General features: G+C 42.8%; 1 protein-coding gene across 7 annotated transcripts in view; it reads right to left on the reverse strand.

Annotated features, from left to right (window-relative positions):
- The window catches only part of Hecw1 (HECT, C2 and WW domain containing E3 ubiquitin protein ligase 1), a 388661-nt gene that overhangs the window by 28047 nt on the left and 343660 nt on the right, over positions 1–16954 (reverse strand). For all 7 annotated transcript variants that reach the window (XM_063233918.1, XM_063233919.1, XM_063233922.1 and 4 more), the window contains 3 exons: positions 15252–15372; positions 14198–14311; positions 12916–13068 (listed from right to left, as the gene is read on the reverse strand). In XM_063233918.1, the coding sequence (XP_063089988.1) occupies positions 12916–13068; positions 14198–14311; positions 15252–15372 (388 nt within the window). The remainder of the gene's footprint in view (positions 1–12915; positions 13069–14197; positions 14312–15251; positions 15373–16954) is intronic.

The raw sequence follows: 16954 nt of genomic DNA on the forward strand, positions 1-16954 counted from the left end.
CCTTGATTCTGGTCTCCGCTTTATTAGGATGGAGCTTCTGCTGGGCAGTATTTTACATTTACACTGTCATTTACACTTCATTTACACTGGCACCCTCCTTCCAGTCATTCCAGCTTCCGATGCTGTCAAACTTTCCACCCTGCCTGCTCTTCTCAGTATGGACTCACTTTCAAGAAAAGGAGACTCAGCAGTAGTTCTGACATTTTCACATGGCTTACTTTTGAAATCTTAGTCGACAAAAAGAACCTTTGAAAAGAAGATGCTGATTCTGTTAATTCAATCTGGCATTTAACCTAGAAAATGAGCACGTTTCAGGGAAAACACATCTCTAGTGACTTACACAATAATTCTAAACTTTAATTTTTGCATTTTGGATTAAGACTAAGGATTTCTCAGCCATGATACTGATCAGACTAAGGATTTCTCAGCCATGATACTGATCACACATTCTAATATATTAGGGCGCCTTGATGTTATCAGGGGCCATTCATTTGCTTTGTCCTCAAAGCAAAATTTAAAAATGGACAGCAATTATTTCCTTTAATATAGTTAAGCCACCTGTATTCACAGAAAAGAGTTTTAGTTGGCTAATTAAAGCATAATTTTTAATCTTTATTTTATGTGGTAGGATGCTGAAGCAAGATAAAGAATCTGCTCAAGTTAATTAACCTCAATTCTTTTGAAGCCCTTCCTCACTTTAAATCCTAATACACCAGGGAAATTTAGAGACTTATAAATGGCACCTCCCATCTCTATGCAGAGCACAAGCCCCTTCTGTCCTCCTCGAATGGTTATTTATGCACTTTGCAAGCATACAAGACAGCGAAGTGATACAGCCTGAAAACCAGGATTTCTATTCCCTCCTCACTATGAGCATTTTAAAAGAATCCTTTCAATTTTGAGTTTGCTTGGGCATGTCACAGCCTCTCCAATCCTCCCTTCCTATCTACAAATAAGGGATAATAATGTTAATATTTGCTTACCTACCTCACAGGAGAATTAAAAAGAAGAGTAATTTAATGTTAATAGGTTCTTTGAAGATGAAAAGCACTTCATAATTGCTAAGTTCTAGTGTATTTTAAAAAACATCTCAAAGATATTCTCTTCTTATTCTCATAACTTTGATTAATTAAAATAATTACCCTTCTTCCACTTTATTATTTAAGTACATAAAACCTGGTGACATTCCCACACAATATATGTTTCACGTTTCACCCAGTGTTTCTCCCTTAACTTTTGGACCTTTCATGCTTTCTTACTTTTCATGGAGTGGAAAAGCCGGCAACAACCTGATGTGGATTTCATTTCCGGGTGTGAAAATTGCACTTTTTTCTCAAACTCTTTGAAGGGTGCTAAAGCTGCATCTATGGCAATGTCTTAAATTTCAATCAAGGTGGGGTGGGGGCTCCTCCATTGGCAGCTGAGTCCAACTAACTGGATGATTGTTAAAACGCAGGCACCAGGAGGGCAGGCCCTATAGGGCAGATTATGAGAATCTGCATTTAAAACTATTGATTCTCAGTCTCTCAGCTTGTTTTTCAAGATGGAAAAACAACTGCCAGAAGTCAGAAGTGAAGTTTTCTGCTTTAGGCATCACCTGCTGAGGCCTCTGCACAGACACTGGGAGGGCCCGTGGGGAACGGATTTTGTCTCTCTTGGAAGTGAAGGGTATGTGTTCTACTTGGTCTCTTCTTGCCCTGTTTATCTGCCTTTTTACCTCCTCATATCCCTCAAAGTACAGTGGGGATCTTCTTTGTGTGCAACCCTCTTTAGCGTCACTAACCTTTCTTCCTTCCATCTGGTTCTTTGCTTTATGTGCTTCCTTCATTAATAAATAAATTCATCTTCACTGTACACCGTCATTTATTTCTCTCAATGCCAATGAAGAGGAGCCGACCTTTTCTCAAAGTTAGCCTCCTATTTGGGGTATAGATGTCTCCCTCCTGTCTCCTCTGGGGTCTTGTTCTATCAATGTTTTGCACTCTCTTATAATTCCAGACCCCTCATCTCTTCTGGCCCTATCTTTTCTTTTCTTTTTTTTTTTTTTTTTGGGGTACCAGGGACTGAACTCATGACCTCACGTTTGCCAAGCAGGCATTTACACCACTGAGCTAACCCCCCAGCCCATGGCCCTATCTTTTCAAAAGGCTTATTTGTTCTGAGCTGCCCCACACAGTCAAGCTTCTAGAACGCAAGTTTTCAGGACTATTTACTGTGAGTATAGAAAAAGGTAAGCACATCTACCTCTGGAAAGTGACTGGCACAGTACAAACAGTAAAGGGCAAATGCCAACAGTAACAAAGTCCCTGTGATGCAAAAATTCTAGGAATATTCTGATGGGAAAGAGTTTCCATTCTCTGCATCCTTCTCCTGGCTTCCAAATCATGCCCAAGATTGTTTTCATTCCCGCCCTTCAGTGCACATTCTTGTGGGCTGAGTTCAGAGTTTGGCCTTGGGCTAGTCTCCTATCTGCACAGCTAATAATGGGTTCAGCCTAGATCCTGGCATCCCCACCAGTGGTTTGCTCTGTAATTGCTCCTGCTGGTATGTGGAGGGCTGGGGCTTGGTGCCTTGTCTCCTGCACAGCTTCAGGCTGGCTCAGAGGGAGAGGCAGCTTGCATCAGGCAGGCATGCACACTTCAGGGCCATCGTACATCGCCCCCCCTGCCCTTCTGGAAACCCCAGGGAATTCTGCAGGAGTCCTTCCAGCATACTGCTTCAGAGTATAGCCTTTGTTTAAGTTTTGCTCTCTGATTGAGTCCAGGAAAACAATCAAAAATCAACGGAGTAGCATAGGTTAGGGATACTTACAATGGAGTAGACAGGCCACTGTTGATCAGACTGTTGATCCACCTGGTTCCTGAGCCTTTGTGTACTGGGCTGCCGGCCCAATGTAAGTTGACTTTGGGATAAGCCAAACTGATCTACTTGTTTTCATGAATCACGTGAAACTTTCCTGCTTCCTCTAAATTACCTATAGATTAAAACAATACCTAATTTCTTTCTCATAAAACAGCCTAACTCTTGTTAGCAACATCACAATTCTTGATGAGGAAATGATGCAACCATTGTAGTTTTAGGCTTTAAATACCGCATTGACCTTGTAAAAATGTGTAGCACATTTTCAAGACTGCTTGAATCTGTGTTTTCTTAGATTGCAATCCTAATTAGTCCCAAGTAATGAGGCTGATTTTTATCTCAGGCAGCAGAGGCTACTGTCATGGGAAGCAGATGATTAAAGAAAGTGGGTGATTCTTCACTGGACAGGCTGGCAGGGAATTAGAACATGAACTCAGTGGCTGACCACACTGAAGACCTTGCCTGGTTATTGTTTGGTGGCTTGATGATGCTTGTCCAGTAATCAAACATGTTTAATAAGTGACTCCTTTAATCTGTTCCTGCTGCTAGAATGTCACAAACTGGGTAATTTATAGTTAACATTTGTATCTCTCAGTTCTGGAGGTCAGAGTGTCCAAAATCAAGGCATGGACAGATTTGATATCTGGTGGGGGACTTCTTTGCTTCCAATATGGTGCTTTCCTGCTATGTCAGCACACGCAAAAGTGGAACAGCAAAAGGGACTAGATGCTTCCTTCAACCTCTTTCATGAGAGTGGAGTGCTCCATTCCTAAAAGGCTTCTCTTCAAAATGTCATCACCATGGGGGTTGAATTCCAACATATGAATTATGTTCAAGCCATACCAATGACTTATTTCCATATCACAAATGTTTTTATCAAATCACAAGCACACGGAAACATTCTTCATCTCACACAAATTTTTCTAGAGCCTTATGCAATCTCCATTCATAGGAGTAGCTGAAAACTGATTTTCAACATTGTGATTTTGTCTCCTAGTGGACATTAGACAATGTCTAGGGTAGTGGTGGTGGTGTTACTACCCCTAGTGGCCAGAGGCGTAGCATTGTGTTCTGCATTTTACAATACTCGGGACTATCCCTTAGAGGAAAGAGTTACCTGGTTCCAACTGTCATTAGTGCCAGGGTTGAGAAATTGCCGGTTGGGAAAATCGATCTAGCTTTCCCTAACACCCGCAGGTATCCCTATAAAACAGACATAAATGCTCAAAGGAAGACTAACAGCATTTAGCAGTTGTTAAACAGTAAATGAGTGCCATTTTTTTTCTTGTATCTTTTTTTATTCTGTGGTACTAGAGATTGAATGCAAGGCCTTCACCTTGTGCTATCTCTCCTACCCCTTTTTATTTTGAGAAGGGGCCTTGCTAAGTCACTAAGTTGCCTAGGCTGGGCTCGAACTTGACATTCTCTGTCTTAGCCTCCCAGAGTGTCAGGGTTACAGGAATGCAGCACCACATTGGCCTTTTATCTTTATAACCACCTCAAAGAATAAGAACTGTTATGAGCTTGTGCCCCCCACATTAAGACATTAAATTCAGCCTTAATATTTAAGTATGTGAGTGTTTTTGATAGGGTCTTTAATAAGAGGTTATATGGATACTTTTTTTTTTGGTGCTGGGATCAAACTTATGACCTTGCATTTGCCAAGCAGGCACTTGAGCTGCTAAGCTTAAGCCCTGGACCCCTTTATGGATAGATTCCATATATAAGATATGCATATATATGTGTGTATATATATATATACATACACAAGACACATACACACAGAGCAGGTCATCTGTAAGACAAGGAGAAGGGCTCTTGAAGAAACATCCTGACAACCCCTTGGTATTTTGGCCTTCAGAATTTGAAAGCGTGTATCTCTAGTCTTCAAAGCTACCCAGTTCTTCATGTTACCCAGTTTGTAATATTTCATTATGCAAACCTTGCAAACCAATATACAAACTCTCAGTCTGTTTATGCTTCTATAATAGAACCACCACAGTCTATATACCCAGAAACAATAGAAATGTATTTCTCATGGCTCTGGAGGCTGGGAGAGCTAAGGCCAAGGCACCATCAGGCGGTGTGTCTATGCAGGGCCTGCTTGCTGTGTCCTTACAGGTGTGAAGGGCAGAAGAGCAAAGCAAAGAGAGTGAATGTGATGTGTTCTCACGGCAGAAGACAGTGAACCAGCTCTCTCAAGTCTTTTTGCAGAGGCCCTAACGCTGTCCATCAGATCTCTGCCTTATCTCTTAATATTATCACATCATTTTTTTTTCATTTTGCTTTTGAAAATAAAATCCTTTTAAAAAAGGTGATACTGATTCCAGTTGCAGGAAATGGAAAAATCTGTTTTCTGAATATGTAGTCAGAGGGTTTACTGTCATTTTTATTCCATCTAAATATAGTGAGGTACCTGAAGCTTTTTTTTTGAGGGTGCTTTCGTTTTTAAAAAAAAATTACTGGTACATTTTCGAAACACATAATGAGCACATTCATCAGAGGGTGTTTTTCCTTGTGCCTGATACATCTTGATTCTTCTTTTTTCCCCAATCCTCTCTCGTCCTTTCACACTGTTGATTAACTTTCAGCATACACGTTTTGGGGGACACATCATTTGAACTACAGCAGCACTGTTGGTCTTGTTTTGGACAATGGCCCTGAAGCCAGCTCAGTGTTTGAGAAACAGAGCAGACCTTGAATCCTGCCTCCAGAACTCAAGCTATCACCTCTAGGCCAAAAACCATGCTGGCTGCTGAGGGCAGACAATAAAATGCTGCTCTGATCCAGTTTCAGAGGCCACATAAATATTTATAATGCAAAGTAGCTAGAAGAGATGGAATGAGAGATTTTGAAAGTAAACTACAACAGTTGTTTCTTTAAGTTGCTTGACCCAGAAACACAGAAAAAGAAAGCAAGAAGGGTCTGGATGATTAGGCGACCAGCCAGCCTCCTGCCTTGGAGGAAACCAGTTCCACGTCTGCTTGTTCTAGATATTGGGGTGAATGCAATTTTCACTGGAAAACATGGTTCCCAGAGAGAGTGTTTGTTAAACTTTGTTTTTCAAAGAGAAGATGAACGCGTTTTCTGGAGATGAACACTTAGGGAAAAAGCCGTGAAGGAATTACATAGCTTTTTAAGTGGGCGTTAAGGATAGGTTGAATTTAGTCCCACGTAAGTGAGAAAAGAGGGGGAAGTCAGAAGACACACTGGCTGGGGGAGGCAGTGGTCCCCATGTTTGGGCCTTCATGGGCTTCTGAGGAATGTGCACTCCACTGGACAGTTATTAAAGACTTTCGTGTCTAGTAAAGGGAGATGACAAAGTGGGGTGACGAAGGAAGCCTGGGAGGTAGTGTGAGAAAGGCAGTGTCGTGAATGTGTGGTACAAACTGCCAGAAACTTCTGGGCAGAAAGTTTGCCCAGAAAGTTTAAAATGCTGACATGACAAATCTCGCAGTACGTGAGGTTGTGGCCATTTTAATACGCCTTACTGACATGAAAAAGAAGTGCAATTTAAAATAGACGGTACCACAAGAAGGAATGGTAGGCTGGCTTAAGAAGGCTTCTGTGCCCTGATACTTTGGTATAATTTCAGAGGACTACTAGGTTCACTGTAAGAAATTTAGGCTTTGATATATTTAATTTCTCGCCATTTGTAATTCCTTTTGCTCCCAAAATATCTTCCTATTCCACAGCATCTGCCCTATTTTAGTGATCTACTCTCTTTTCCAAGAACTCTTTCAACAGACCCTTAATTGGCACCCCCATGGCCCACTCCACTTCTTATTCTACTTGTAAGCACAGTTTATTTTCTGATTTTAGACACCAGTCTGATAAGACCAGCATTGTACTCCAAAAACATGATTGGCTCCCAATCATCTCCAGCTCCACGACAGAACCTAAACTTCATAGAAGGCCATCATAGCTCTTTTCCATACAACGCTGGGACATCTTTCCAGTGTCTTGTGGTATTGTGAGGCTACACAAAACCATCTGTTTGCCATCCCCTTCAATTTATCGAGGATGTTGGGTCCTCTACCTGGAAGTCCCTTCTCCTCTTCTCTAACAGTAACTATTCTTACTGGTTTTTAAGAGCTGTGACAACTGCCGTAATTAGAGGTATGCATAGCATCTGCTGCATTATTTTGTAATCTGCCCATTCCTATAGCTGACTTTACCTCTGTATCAAGCTAGAGCTTGATGTTGGTGTCAGGATGCCTGAGCTACAATCTTGACTGAGTCTGTGCCTTTCTGTGACTTTGGTGATGTTTGTATTTCATATTCCTGTGTATCTCATATTCATATGTAAAGGATACATAGGTTAGATGGTTGTTAGATGAAAATGTCCAAAACAGTGTTTGGTGTATTTACTAAGTTCTCCATGGATGATTTCCTATTTAGTTTTATTACTAATGTCTGTACCCGCAAAGTACAGTTTGAATGTGTTCTTTCAGAAGTTCATGTGTTACAAATTTGGCTCCCAAGGCAGTGATGTTGACAAGCTGGATCACTGGGAGGTGACTGAGTCATGAAGCCCTAGTGAAGGAATCATTTCACCCATGGACTGAGAGATTAGTGTGGCTTTGTTCTGAAAGTGAGTGCTCTCTGGTTCTATCATTGTCTTCTATTTGGATGCCTCTGCCACCTTATAAGGCAGCAAAAAGGTCTTCATGACAAGTCAGGCAGATGCGGATGCCATGCTCTTGGACTTTCCAGTCTCCAGATCCACCTCTCTAAATTCCCTGCTCTGTTTGTATTCAGTTATAGAAACAAAAAGTATCAATGCCCAGCACATGAAGCCTGCATGCAATAAATATGAAAATAATAAAACCAGTGGCACGAGTCCCTCACCAACATGCAAATGACATCGTCATAATAAAAAATGAAGAGATGACACTTAAAATAGTATTTCAAGATTTCTGTCCTCAAAGGCACATAGTGGACACAGTTAGATACAGCTTGGGAAATAGCAAGGGTTCTAGTAGATGGACTGAATGTCTTGGATTGTTTTGGCTCTGAAAGTTATTTTGAACTCCCTTATCCCTCCCTTTAATGAGTTTTTAATGTTTTTCTGTCCTGCCTTGTGATCTTGAGGACTGGTCACTGTGGGTTACAATAACTGGGTGCCCTTTGATCTCTGGCTTATGATTTGACCACAGGGACTGCAGGATGGAATAAAATCACTGTGAGTGTTATTTCCAGGCCTCTTGTTGCCCTGGCCAGTCCTGGCAGGCGCTCTGTGTCCACCAGGACCCCAGCTCCCATGAGGGACCCTGATGGACTCTTGGTCTCCCTGAGCTCCCTGACTGCATCTGCATTCTCTCAGTAGCCTGTGTATTTCCACTCCTGGCTTTGATGGGGTCCTTATCAGCCTGAAACATCAGTGATGCAAGTTAGTAATGAAACAGCAACTGCAGGAAGTCCCTTTAGGCCAGCTTACTTCATGGATGTGGCACGGAATTTTCAGCATATTTATTCACTTGGTATCTCTCAACACATGACGAAAGGGGAAAAGGGAGATTGCTATGTCTCATGGTTTGAGGGTTTTGACTTAGCTGGCTCTATTCCAGTGGCTACAAAGTCTATACAGTGAGCATAAAGCCACAGAATCTCCAGTCCCTGCAGTCACACAGATGCTGCTGGGGAAGGGCACTGATAAGGCTTCTTTTGGCAGTGTCCACCCTGGAGGCAGCTGTTATAGAAGCTCCTGGTGAGTGACAAAGAGGTGGAGTGACAAGGAGGTGGCTGCCTCTCAGTAACAGCTGCTCCAGGCATTGTACAGGGTGCAAAGCCACTAAGGCACCATGGTGCATTGATTGCTGATATCCCAAGGGTGTTTGAACTACAGATGAAAAAGGAAAGCATGAACCCGTGGTAATTAACTGCAGAAGGGAGGGAAGGATTGCTGTTTATCTTAATAGTACTGGGACAAAGAAGGCACTGCTGTCACTTGAAGAATAATATTTAACACCATGAAGTGTTACGATGAGTATCATCTTCATTAAGATGGCCACTGAGTTCTCTGAAGCTTTCCCATTTTTGACACATTTATTTCTGGTCTGTGGTCATGTCTATTTGTTTCCAGAAGGAAGAGGAGATGAGCAGGGGGTAGTGCCAATCTCCATGTCCCATCCAGGCTGAACCTTGCTCTGGTTTGCCCTGTGTCAAGAAACAATTTCCAGCTTTGCCCAGTGTGGGCTGTCTTTGTCTGTTGTGTTTCCCTATGAGTGATGGACAGGTTATGATGGTTGTGGTCTTCCTCATGGCCCATGTGATGACTGCCTGTGGAGTGAGGAAGGTGGCAACTGTGTCCCTCATACTGGAGGATAAGAGGGACTTACAGGCAATGAGTCCTGGGCAATCAGAGTTTGGATCTCAGGATTCTGGTCTTCTCAGTGGCCTGAACTTCCTGACAGCATAAATGACAGTGACAGGTCTTCAGGCAGCTGCTGCTGCACCCACTCGCTAAGGGCATTATTTCTTGACACTCTGTGCATCCTGGTTTTGTACAAAAGCCAGAGCTACTTCACTCAGATCTGAGTTATGCCAGTCACCCATCTCCTTTAAATTGTAGATGTTGGGTGCTGTGTCCCAGTGATGAGAAAGTGATTAAGACACTGTTCAAAGCTAAGAAGGGTCTATGCAGGTGGTTAAGTCACTGATCCTGCCTATGTGTTATGACTTGTGTCTAGGTGTCCCCCTAAAGCCTCATGCAGTTTTAAGTGGGGCTGTTTTTGGAGGTGGCTGAATCGAGAGAGTGTGATTGATCCATGGTACAATGCTAGGATTATCGGTGGGTGATTGCTGGATCAGTTCACTGACTGGACTGGCACCAGTCTTAGTCCCAGTAGCCTGGATACAATACAAGGGACAAAAAGAGGCTTGTCACCCCTCTTCCTTTGTCACTTTTGCTATCTTGTGAGCACCATGGACTGTCCTCTGTGATGCCCCTTCTGCCAAACCAGTTTATCTTGGAGCCAGCTGATTATGGACTGAATCCTCTACAAACTGTGAGGTAAATAAACTTATCCTTCTTTAACCTTGGGTGTTGGGTGTTTTGACTCAGCAACAAGAGAAAAGTATCTAAGATACTATGACTAGAGAGAAAGTCTATTCTCTTTCAGGCACTGACAGAGAACAGTCCAACTCTAAGCGAAGGCCATGACACCCTGTGACAGCTTCACAGGGAAGGTGTGTAGAGTCCTCTCCTTCAAATGAGGTGGCAAAGCCACTTGGAGCATGGGGACTGAGCTGCAGCTGCAGGGACCAGTCTCACGACTCCAGTGTGTCTTCTGTGTTTTCCCTTAGGCCTTCACATATGGCCACACTGACTTGTTCTCTCCTCCAATGCTTCTTTTACAATACCGAGTCACAGCCCTCTAGTTAGTCACCCTGCTTCCCTTGGCCATTAAGCAGTTCCTTTGCACACTTACTCCCCACCCTTTGCCCTTAAAGCCCTCTTTCTTCTCTCTGCTTACATCCTCTGGCTTATGACTTCTCAGCCCTCATTCTCCCCTCTCCCCAGTGGGCCACGTGCTGGTACCTCTCACCCTTCTGGCCCCCTTCACTTCCTGAGCTCAGATTACCCCTGCTTAGCTTCCTGCTAAGGGGACCCCTGTACTCTGCCCTCCCCACCCCAACATATCAGTGCTGGCCACTCTTTGGGCCCCAGCACTGTTCTCCATCTGTACAAGCTCCAGATGCTCTCATGGTCCACAGCTGAGCTGTGCATCCATGCTGTTGTCTTCCAAAATCTCCTTCTCCAGCCTTTTAACTGTCCTGCCAACCAGGGCTATCATTCTGGTTACAACAGATATAGATTTGTCACCCGAACTCCAATAAACTGCATGTCAGAGTGAATGCTGCACTTTCCTCTGAATATCTTCTGCTTCACATAATTCTCCCCACAGTTAATACTAACGGTTGTGCAACCTAAAACCCTAAACTTGAACTTACTCCTTTTCCAGTAGTTGTGGAACTATCTCCATGTCCTCTTCCTAAAGTGTCCCTGGAGTCAGTCCCTTTCTCTTGTTGTGACCTTTGCCTAAGCTCTGACTTGTTTCTCCCACTGGCAGGTCAACTGTTTCAAAGCTGCTCTATTCATTCCAGTCTTAGCTTCTCAGACTTATCCTCCATACTCTGATAAGATTCACTGTTTAAAAACATGGATGTCATTTTAATAGTATCCTCCAGAGGGGATACAACCTTCTGATCCCCACCTCTGTCTCCCAACTCATCTTTCTCCCATGAGCCTCTCTTTCTGTAGATTCACAGATTTCACTCCATGCACCTTACCTGGGTGGAAAGAGATTCTCTCTTGTGATAGAATATTTTCAGTGTACATAGATGTTTTCTAATCTGTGGTTTGACTTCTGATTTTTCAACTTTAAGACAGTGCAAAAGTGACATGCATCCAGTAGAAACTGTACTCTGAATTTTGACCTTTCTCTGGACTGGTGGTAAGCAGTGGGAATCTCTCTCCATGTTGGGCAGAGCGTAGCTCTCAGTCATCTGTGTGGTTCTGCAGGTAGGTAAGCAAGTAACACTCGACGTCCTGTGTTGCTATGATGCTCAGTAGATTAGGTGTAGTGAATACATTTTTTACTTATAGTACGTTCTATTTGTGATGGGTTTGTTGGAACATAAGTTGATGAGTATCTGTTTAATACATGTGTCTCAGGCAAATACACACATATGTGTGTATAACTTAGCATTTAAGGGACACTGTAATTGTTGGTTTGTGCTCCTCCCACTGCTCCTTCTTAAGGGAAGGGATCCTACTCATTCCATCTCTGTGTACTCCCAATACCCACTTGTGTTTAAGGTAGGGCTGAAAGATTTGATGACAAATCTCTTTTGATTACTTAGTTCATGACTTCCAAGATACTGTCTTGAATTTTATGCCCATGACACAAGAGAAAGTTGAGGGATTTTACTACGCACAACTCGTGTAAAGGTCTATTATTGTGTCGTGGGTTAGGGTGTGCTCTGTTGTTGGAATGCAGTCTGCCCGAGCAGGACCCAGCTGAGACGTGGTAGTTAGGATGATTGATAACTTCCAAAATGATCAGCTTCCTCCACCTGTCCTGCCAGTGTGTTTCTGTCTCACTGACCTCCACATCTGCTTACTGACAAGTTACAGGACAAACCATGGACTGAAGGACATGTTTTGTTTCACCTTGTGTCAGGCACTGGATATGGACACACACTCCCTTAGCTCAGAAATGGCACAGCCCAGAGTGTGCTGGAAGACAGGGGGTGTGTGTCATCATCTGGAAGCCTAAGGTAAACAATCTGATGCTATGTTGACAAAACTTTGGGGCTTGGGCTCACCCCAGTGAGTCCCTTTAACAATAGCATAAATAAGTGATGTTAGAAAAGACCTACATCCCCATCACTCTTCCAGTGAGATCTGGGGTCATTTTCAAATTAGGCAGGGTGGGGAGATAGCAGAATTGTGCATGTACCCTAGATGTCCCATGCAGCTTTCGAGAGATGTCTTGGATCTACACTGAAGGTATGTTGTCCATGAACCTGCACAGAATTGGCTGATACCTTCAAACATCCGTCACTCAGCCTCCACAGCAGACAACCAAAGATGTGCTGGATTTTCAGTTTGGAAGGATGCTTGGCGATTACCTAGTCCAGCAGATTTATTTTTCAAAATGTAGAGGCTGATGCGAAACTTATTGGTCCAAATCAGAGTGAATTTCAAACCTAGACACTGCTGAGAAGCCTCCATTGGGAACTCTTATGATTTTGGTAAAATTATCAACACTCATGACTCACATCTTTTTATTCTTAGTATATCCTAAGGAGGCAACTATACTATTGTACATGTTTGCCGCTGTTGTACTATCAGTGTCTTTAGTAATTTATCTTGTGTTCTGGGTGAAGACTAACCCATTCTCCCTTCTAAGCTGATGTTATTCATTGTTGCTTCCTCTCCTAATATCTAGCTGACTGTTTAGAAGCAGCAACCTTAAAGAAATACTACTGACATTGAAGAAAGACAGGGACTCTCAAATGCAAGAAAGTGAATAGTGTAAATCTTACCATTCGAGATGGTTTTCTACAAACGCTGACATTGGGCTGATCTGCACCGTGTAAGTGTCATTCGCAGAGTACTCGAAGAGTCCGTAGTAAGGATTGAAGAGCTCCTGAGACAAAAGGAAGAAGAACTCTCGAGAAGGACCACTGTAGTCCAGGCTACAAAGGAAGAACAGGTCCAGGAAGCTCATTTTGTGTCCAGAAGTGAAGGGATAGTTTCTTTTTTTTTTTTTTTTTTTTTGTCTTTTTCCTTTTTACTGGTACCAGGGATCGAACTCACGACTACCTGCTTCCAAGGCAGGCGTTTATGCCACTGAGCTAAATCCCCAGCCCCGAAGGGATAGTTTCTTATCCAGATTCTAGTGAGCTCTTTCAGAGTCGGGGGCACTGGGGAAAGCAGGGCAGTCTCTGCCTTTTAGAGTAGATCCTGGAGGTGTCAATTTGCAGTGGAAAATGAAATTGTAATTATTGATTTGAGGGGTTAACTAGACTTGCGTAATAGAACTCTCATGGCAATGGTCCTTAATCTTTGCTTCCCAATCCTTTAATACCTAAGGGATAATACTCAGAGCTGGCCCATTACAAACAAGACCTTTGCTGTGAGAAGCATGAAAGAATTTCCTATAGCTATGCCTGTGTGCATCTGTGTGTGCATGTGTATATGGGTGAACCGGAAAAGCTTCAAGTATATTCCAACACCCCCTAGTAAGCGGGCTGCCTGCCACACTTAAATGATTTCCACAAAATCACAAAAAGTATGTGAAAATGTTGGTATGTGTTTTTTTTTTTGTATGTGCAATTTCAAAAGAAGTGTTTTCTGATCAGATACTTAACAGGGCACAGCACTTACAAAGTAAAGAGAAAGTGGCTTAAGACTATTTTTGACTTCTACTTTGAGATCATGTGATCACAGACTCTGGAATGCCAATAATGTAGGATTTTAAAGAATGTGGCATCTATTTTTTTTTTTTTTTTTTTTTTTTTTTTTGGTTCTGGGAATCAGACTCAGAGCCTCGTGTTTGCTAGGCAGGCATTGTGCTGCTGAGCTACATCCCCAGCCCTGGAATGTGGCATCCAAAGTTTGAAGAACATGACGGCTGGAGAGAGGAGACCTCTTGGGAGGACACGATCAGAGTCATCTTGAGACCCAGGCTTATAGGTGCCCTGTTTCTCAAACAAAACAAAGCAAAACAAAACAAGAACAAAATAAACAAAAACAAACCACCCTGGTCCTGGGGCCTTGGTCTGCTCAAACTGAGGGGTGTGTGTGAGATTTCTGGTTCCTCACCCCTCCTCTCCAACAAAGGTGACGTAGAGCTTATTCCTCTGGAGCTCCTTGCGGGAATAGGCCATCACCTGGTTAAAGGTTCCTTCCAACAAGTGGTCCCGGCGAATGATGAGCCTGAGAAGGACAGAAGCGGTGGTGGTGAGTGGCGGCTCTGAAGAGAGGATGCCAGACGGTGTCTGCATGTGAGTTGTGAGCGCCCAGCTTCATGGTCTCCCTCCACAGCATCTCCAAAGGAGAGGGAAGGGCAAGGCACAGTCCCCCAAGCTGATGGAGTGACACTTTTCAAAACATTGCAGAGGAGGGAAACAGCTGTGCTTATCACTGATACATCCCATTGCACTGGACTACTTTAGGATTCTTTTTGCTTTTTGATCAGTTCCTAGGATATCTTCTTTTTGTGTGTGCTACTGGGAATTAAACCCAGGACCTTCACATTGAGCTATAACTTCAAATCCCCCACTTTTTGTTTTGCTTTGGAGACAAGATCTCACTAAGTTGCTAAGTTGCCCAGCCTGAGCTTGAAGCTGTATTCTCCTGCCTCAGCCTCCAGGTATACGCATCCCATACCTGGTAGTCTCTCAAGCTGGTTTCTTGAATATGGGCTCAGATTCTTAAGATAAAAATAGTAGAGCCAGAGGTAATTTTTCAGAATCCTTTTTTATTTGGACTTTAACTGCAAAATCACTGGTCCATGTACTTGACTACAGTTAAATTTTGTCCAAGAATAAATAAAAGGAAACATACAGGGTTTTTAAAATTTAGTATAAGCTTCTGTTTCCTGAAAAAAATCTACTATTGATGCGATGCATGACTTTGTCTAAACCGTACTATTCTCTTTTCTTTACCCTCTTCCTTTCATTCTCCTTCCCCTCCAATTTCCTATATTCCTTTTTTCTTTCCTGCCAACTTCCTTGCTTCCTTTTTTCCTCCCTTTATACCATAACTGCTATCACACCAGGATATCCAGTCTCCACAAAGTGTGACACGAATATAAAGGATGACGAGATAGAAAAGTCTCCAATTTTAGTTCAGTGCCAAACACTGAAGCACTCACTTAATTTTCCCTGGACCCTGCCCAAATCCTTTGGCTTCTAGTTTTCGGTAGAAGTTGCGGAGCTTGGCCTCAAAGTCTCTGCGGTACGGTGAAGGGGCTCTTGCGCTGGCTCTCTGTAAACCTGCAGAGGAGCACAAGGGCCCACAGCTCGTTACCTTTCTATCCAAGGACAAACACGCACAGCAAGGTGAGCCCAGAACCTGCCAGATGCAGGTTCCTGCAGCTCCTGGCTTGATGTCAAGAAGTCTCTATTTCCATGATGCCCTCCCTTATTTTTTTTAACACACAGAAATAATAAACAGAAAACATGCACCCTGATAAGAATCAATATTTTTGCCCTCCATACCAATCAGTTCAAAATGTATTTCTATTAAAAGGATCCTGATGCATATTTTCTTGGTTTAATTGTACTTGGACAATTAATCAGAGACAGCTAATTGAACTGCACTGGACTACACTTTTCTTGTAAGTTGTTGTCTTCTAAGAAGTGATTAAAACTGTAATGAGACTACAGCATTTTAGTATATGTTTGTCATGCTTTTATATTAATGTTGATTCTAGGAGAAACATATCTGCCCACTAGGCCCAGAGCATTTAGGAACTTAGATTAGATTATCTTGCATCATAAGAGCAAAATTTATTACAATAACAACAACAACAAAAACAATAATAATAATAATACTTCATTGACTATAGACAGCATTTAGCAAATGCTGCACTACCTTTGCATACTTTTTAATAAAAAGGGAAATGGAAAAACATTCTTATCCAAGTTTTACAGATGGCCAAAATCATGGTTCACCTAATGAACAGCTGTTTATTAGTTGCATACTATCGGAGTATTCCAGACACTTCTTCGACTTACAGTCCGGAGAAGACTTACACTAGGAAATGCACAGAAATGAGTACACTGTTACAGGTCGAGAAGGTTGCTACCCATGAAGAAAGAGAACAGAGTTCTTTGAGGACACGGAACCTGCTGGCCACGCCCAGGAACCATTCCCTGGGGAAAAACAGAGAAGTGGGTACCACATAGACAGTTACATTCAGGGAAGTTTTCCTTTACCTAAGAAAAGAGAGGAGCTGGGAGAAGACTAATTCAGAGACCAGCCCATGTGGCCAGACGGAAAGCAATGCTCTCGTTTGTCTGGAGCACAGAACAACTGTTTATCATAAACAGTTCTGAGAGGTGGGCAGGAAACACACCAGTTCTGAGAAGTGGGTGAAGCAATTTTGTTTTCTGATAATTGTAACAGAAAACCATTGCATGAAGGCTGGCATGGTGTGACTTCCTGCTGCTATATAGAGAAAAGACTGGAGAGAACCAGGGGACATTGAGACCGGTCACACTGACTAAGTCCAGTGTGGATGCAATGAAGATGAGCAGAGGGAAGGGGAAGAGACCGGAAATTAGTGAGGAAACAATTAACTGGATACAAGGAGTGAGGCAGAGGTGTGTTTTAGAGTTTGAATTGAAGGAACTGAGGCGGTATTAGCTAAGATGCGGAACAGGGGACAAATCACAGATTTCTGGGGGAAGATCATGAGTTTGCTTTTTGATTGACTGCAGAGACATAATTTGAGGAAGTAGAGAAAAAAACAAAACAAAAAGCTGGGAGTGAGCCTTGAGGGTCATGGAAGAGGAGGAAGAGTTTGCAAGAGTCATCAGAGAAGATGCCCTGCCTGAGTGGGGTCACTGAAGC

Source organism: Cavia porcellus, unplaced genomic scaffold (genome assembly GCF_034190915.1).
Source record: "Cavia porcellus strain 051 isolate PalLab524CR breed Dunkin Hartley unplaced genomic scaffold, mCavPor4.1 scaffold_23, whole genome shotgun sequence".
NCBI classification, from domain to species: Eukaryota; Metazoa; Chordata; class Mammalia; order Rodentia; family Caviidae; genus Cavia; species Cavia porcellus.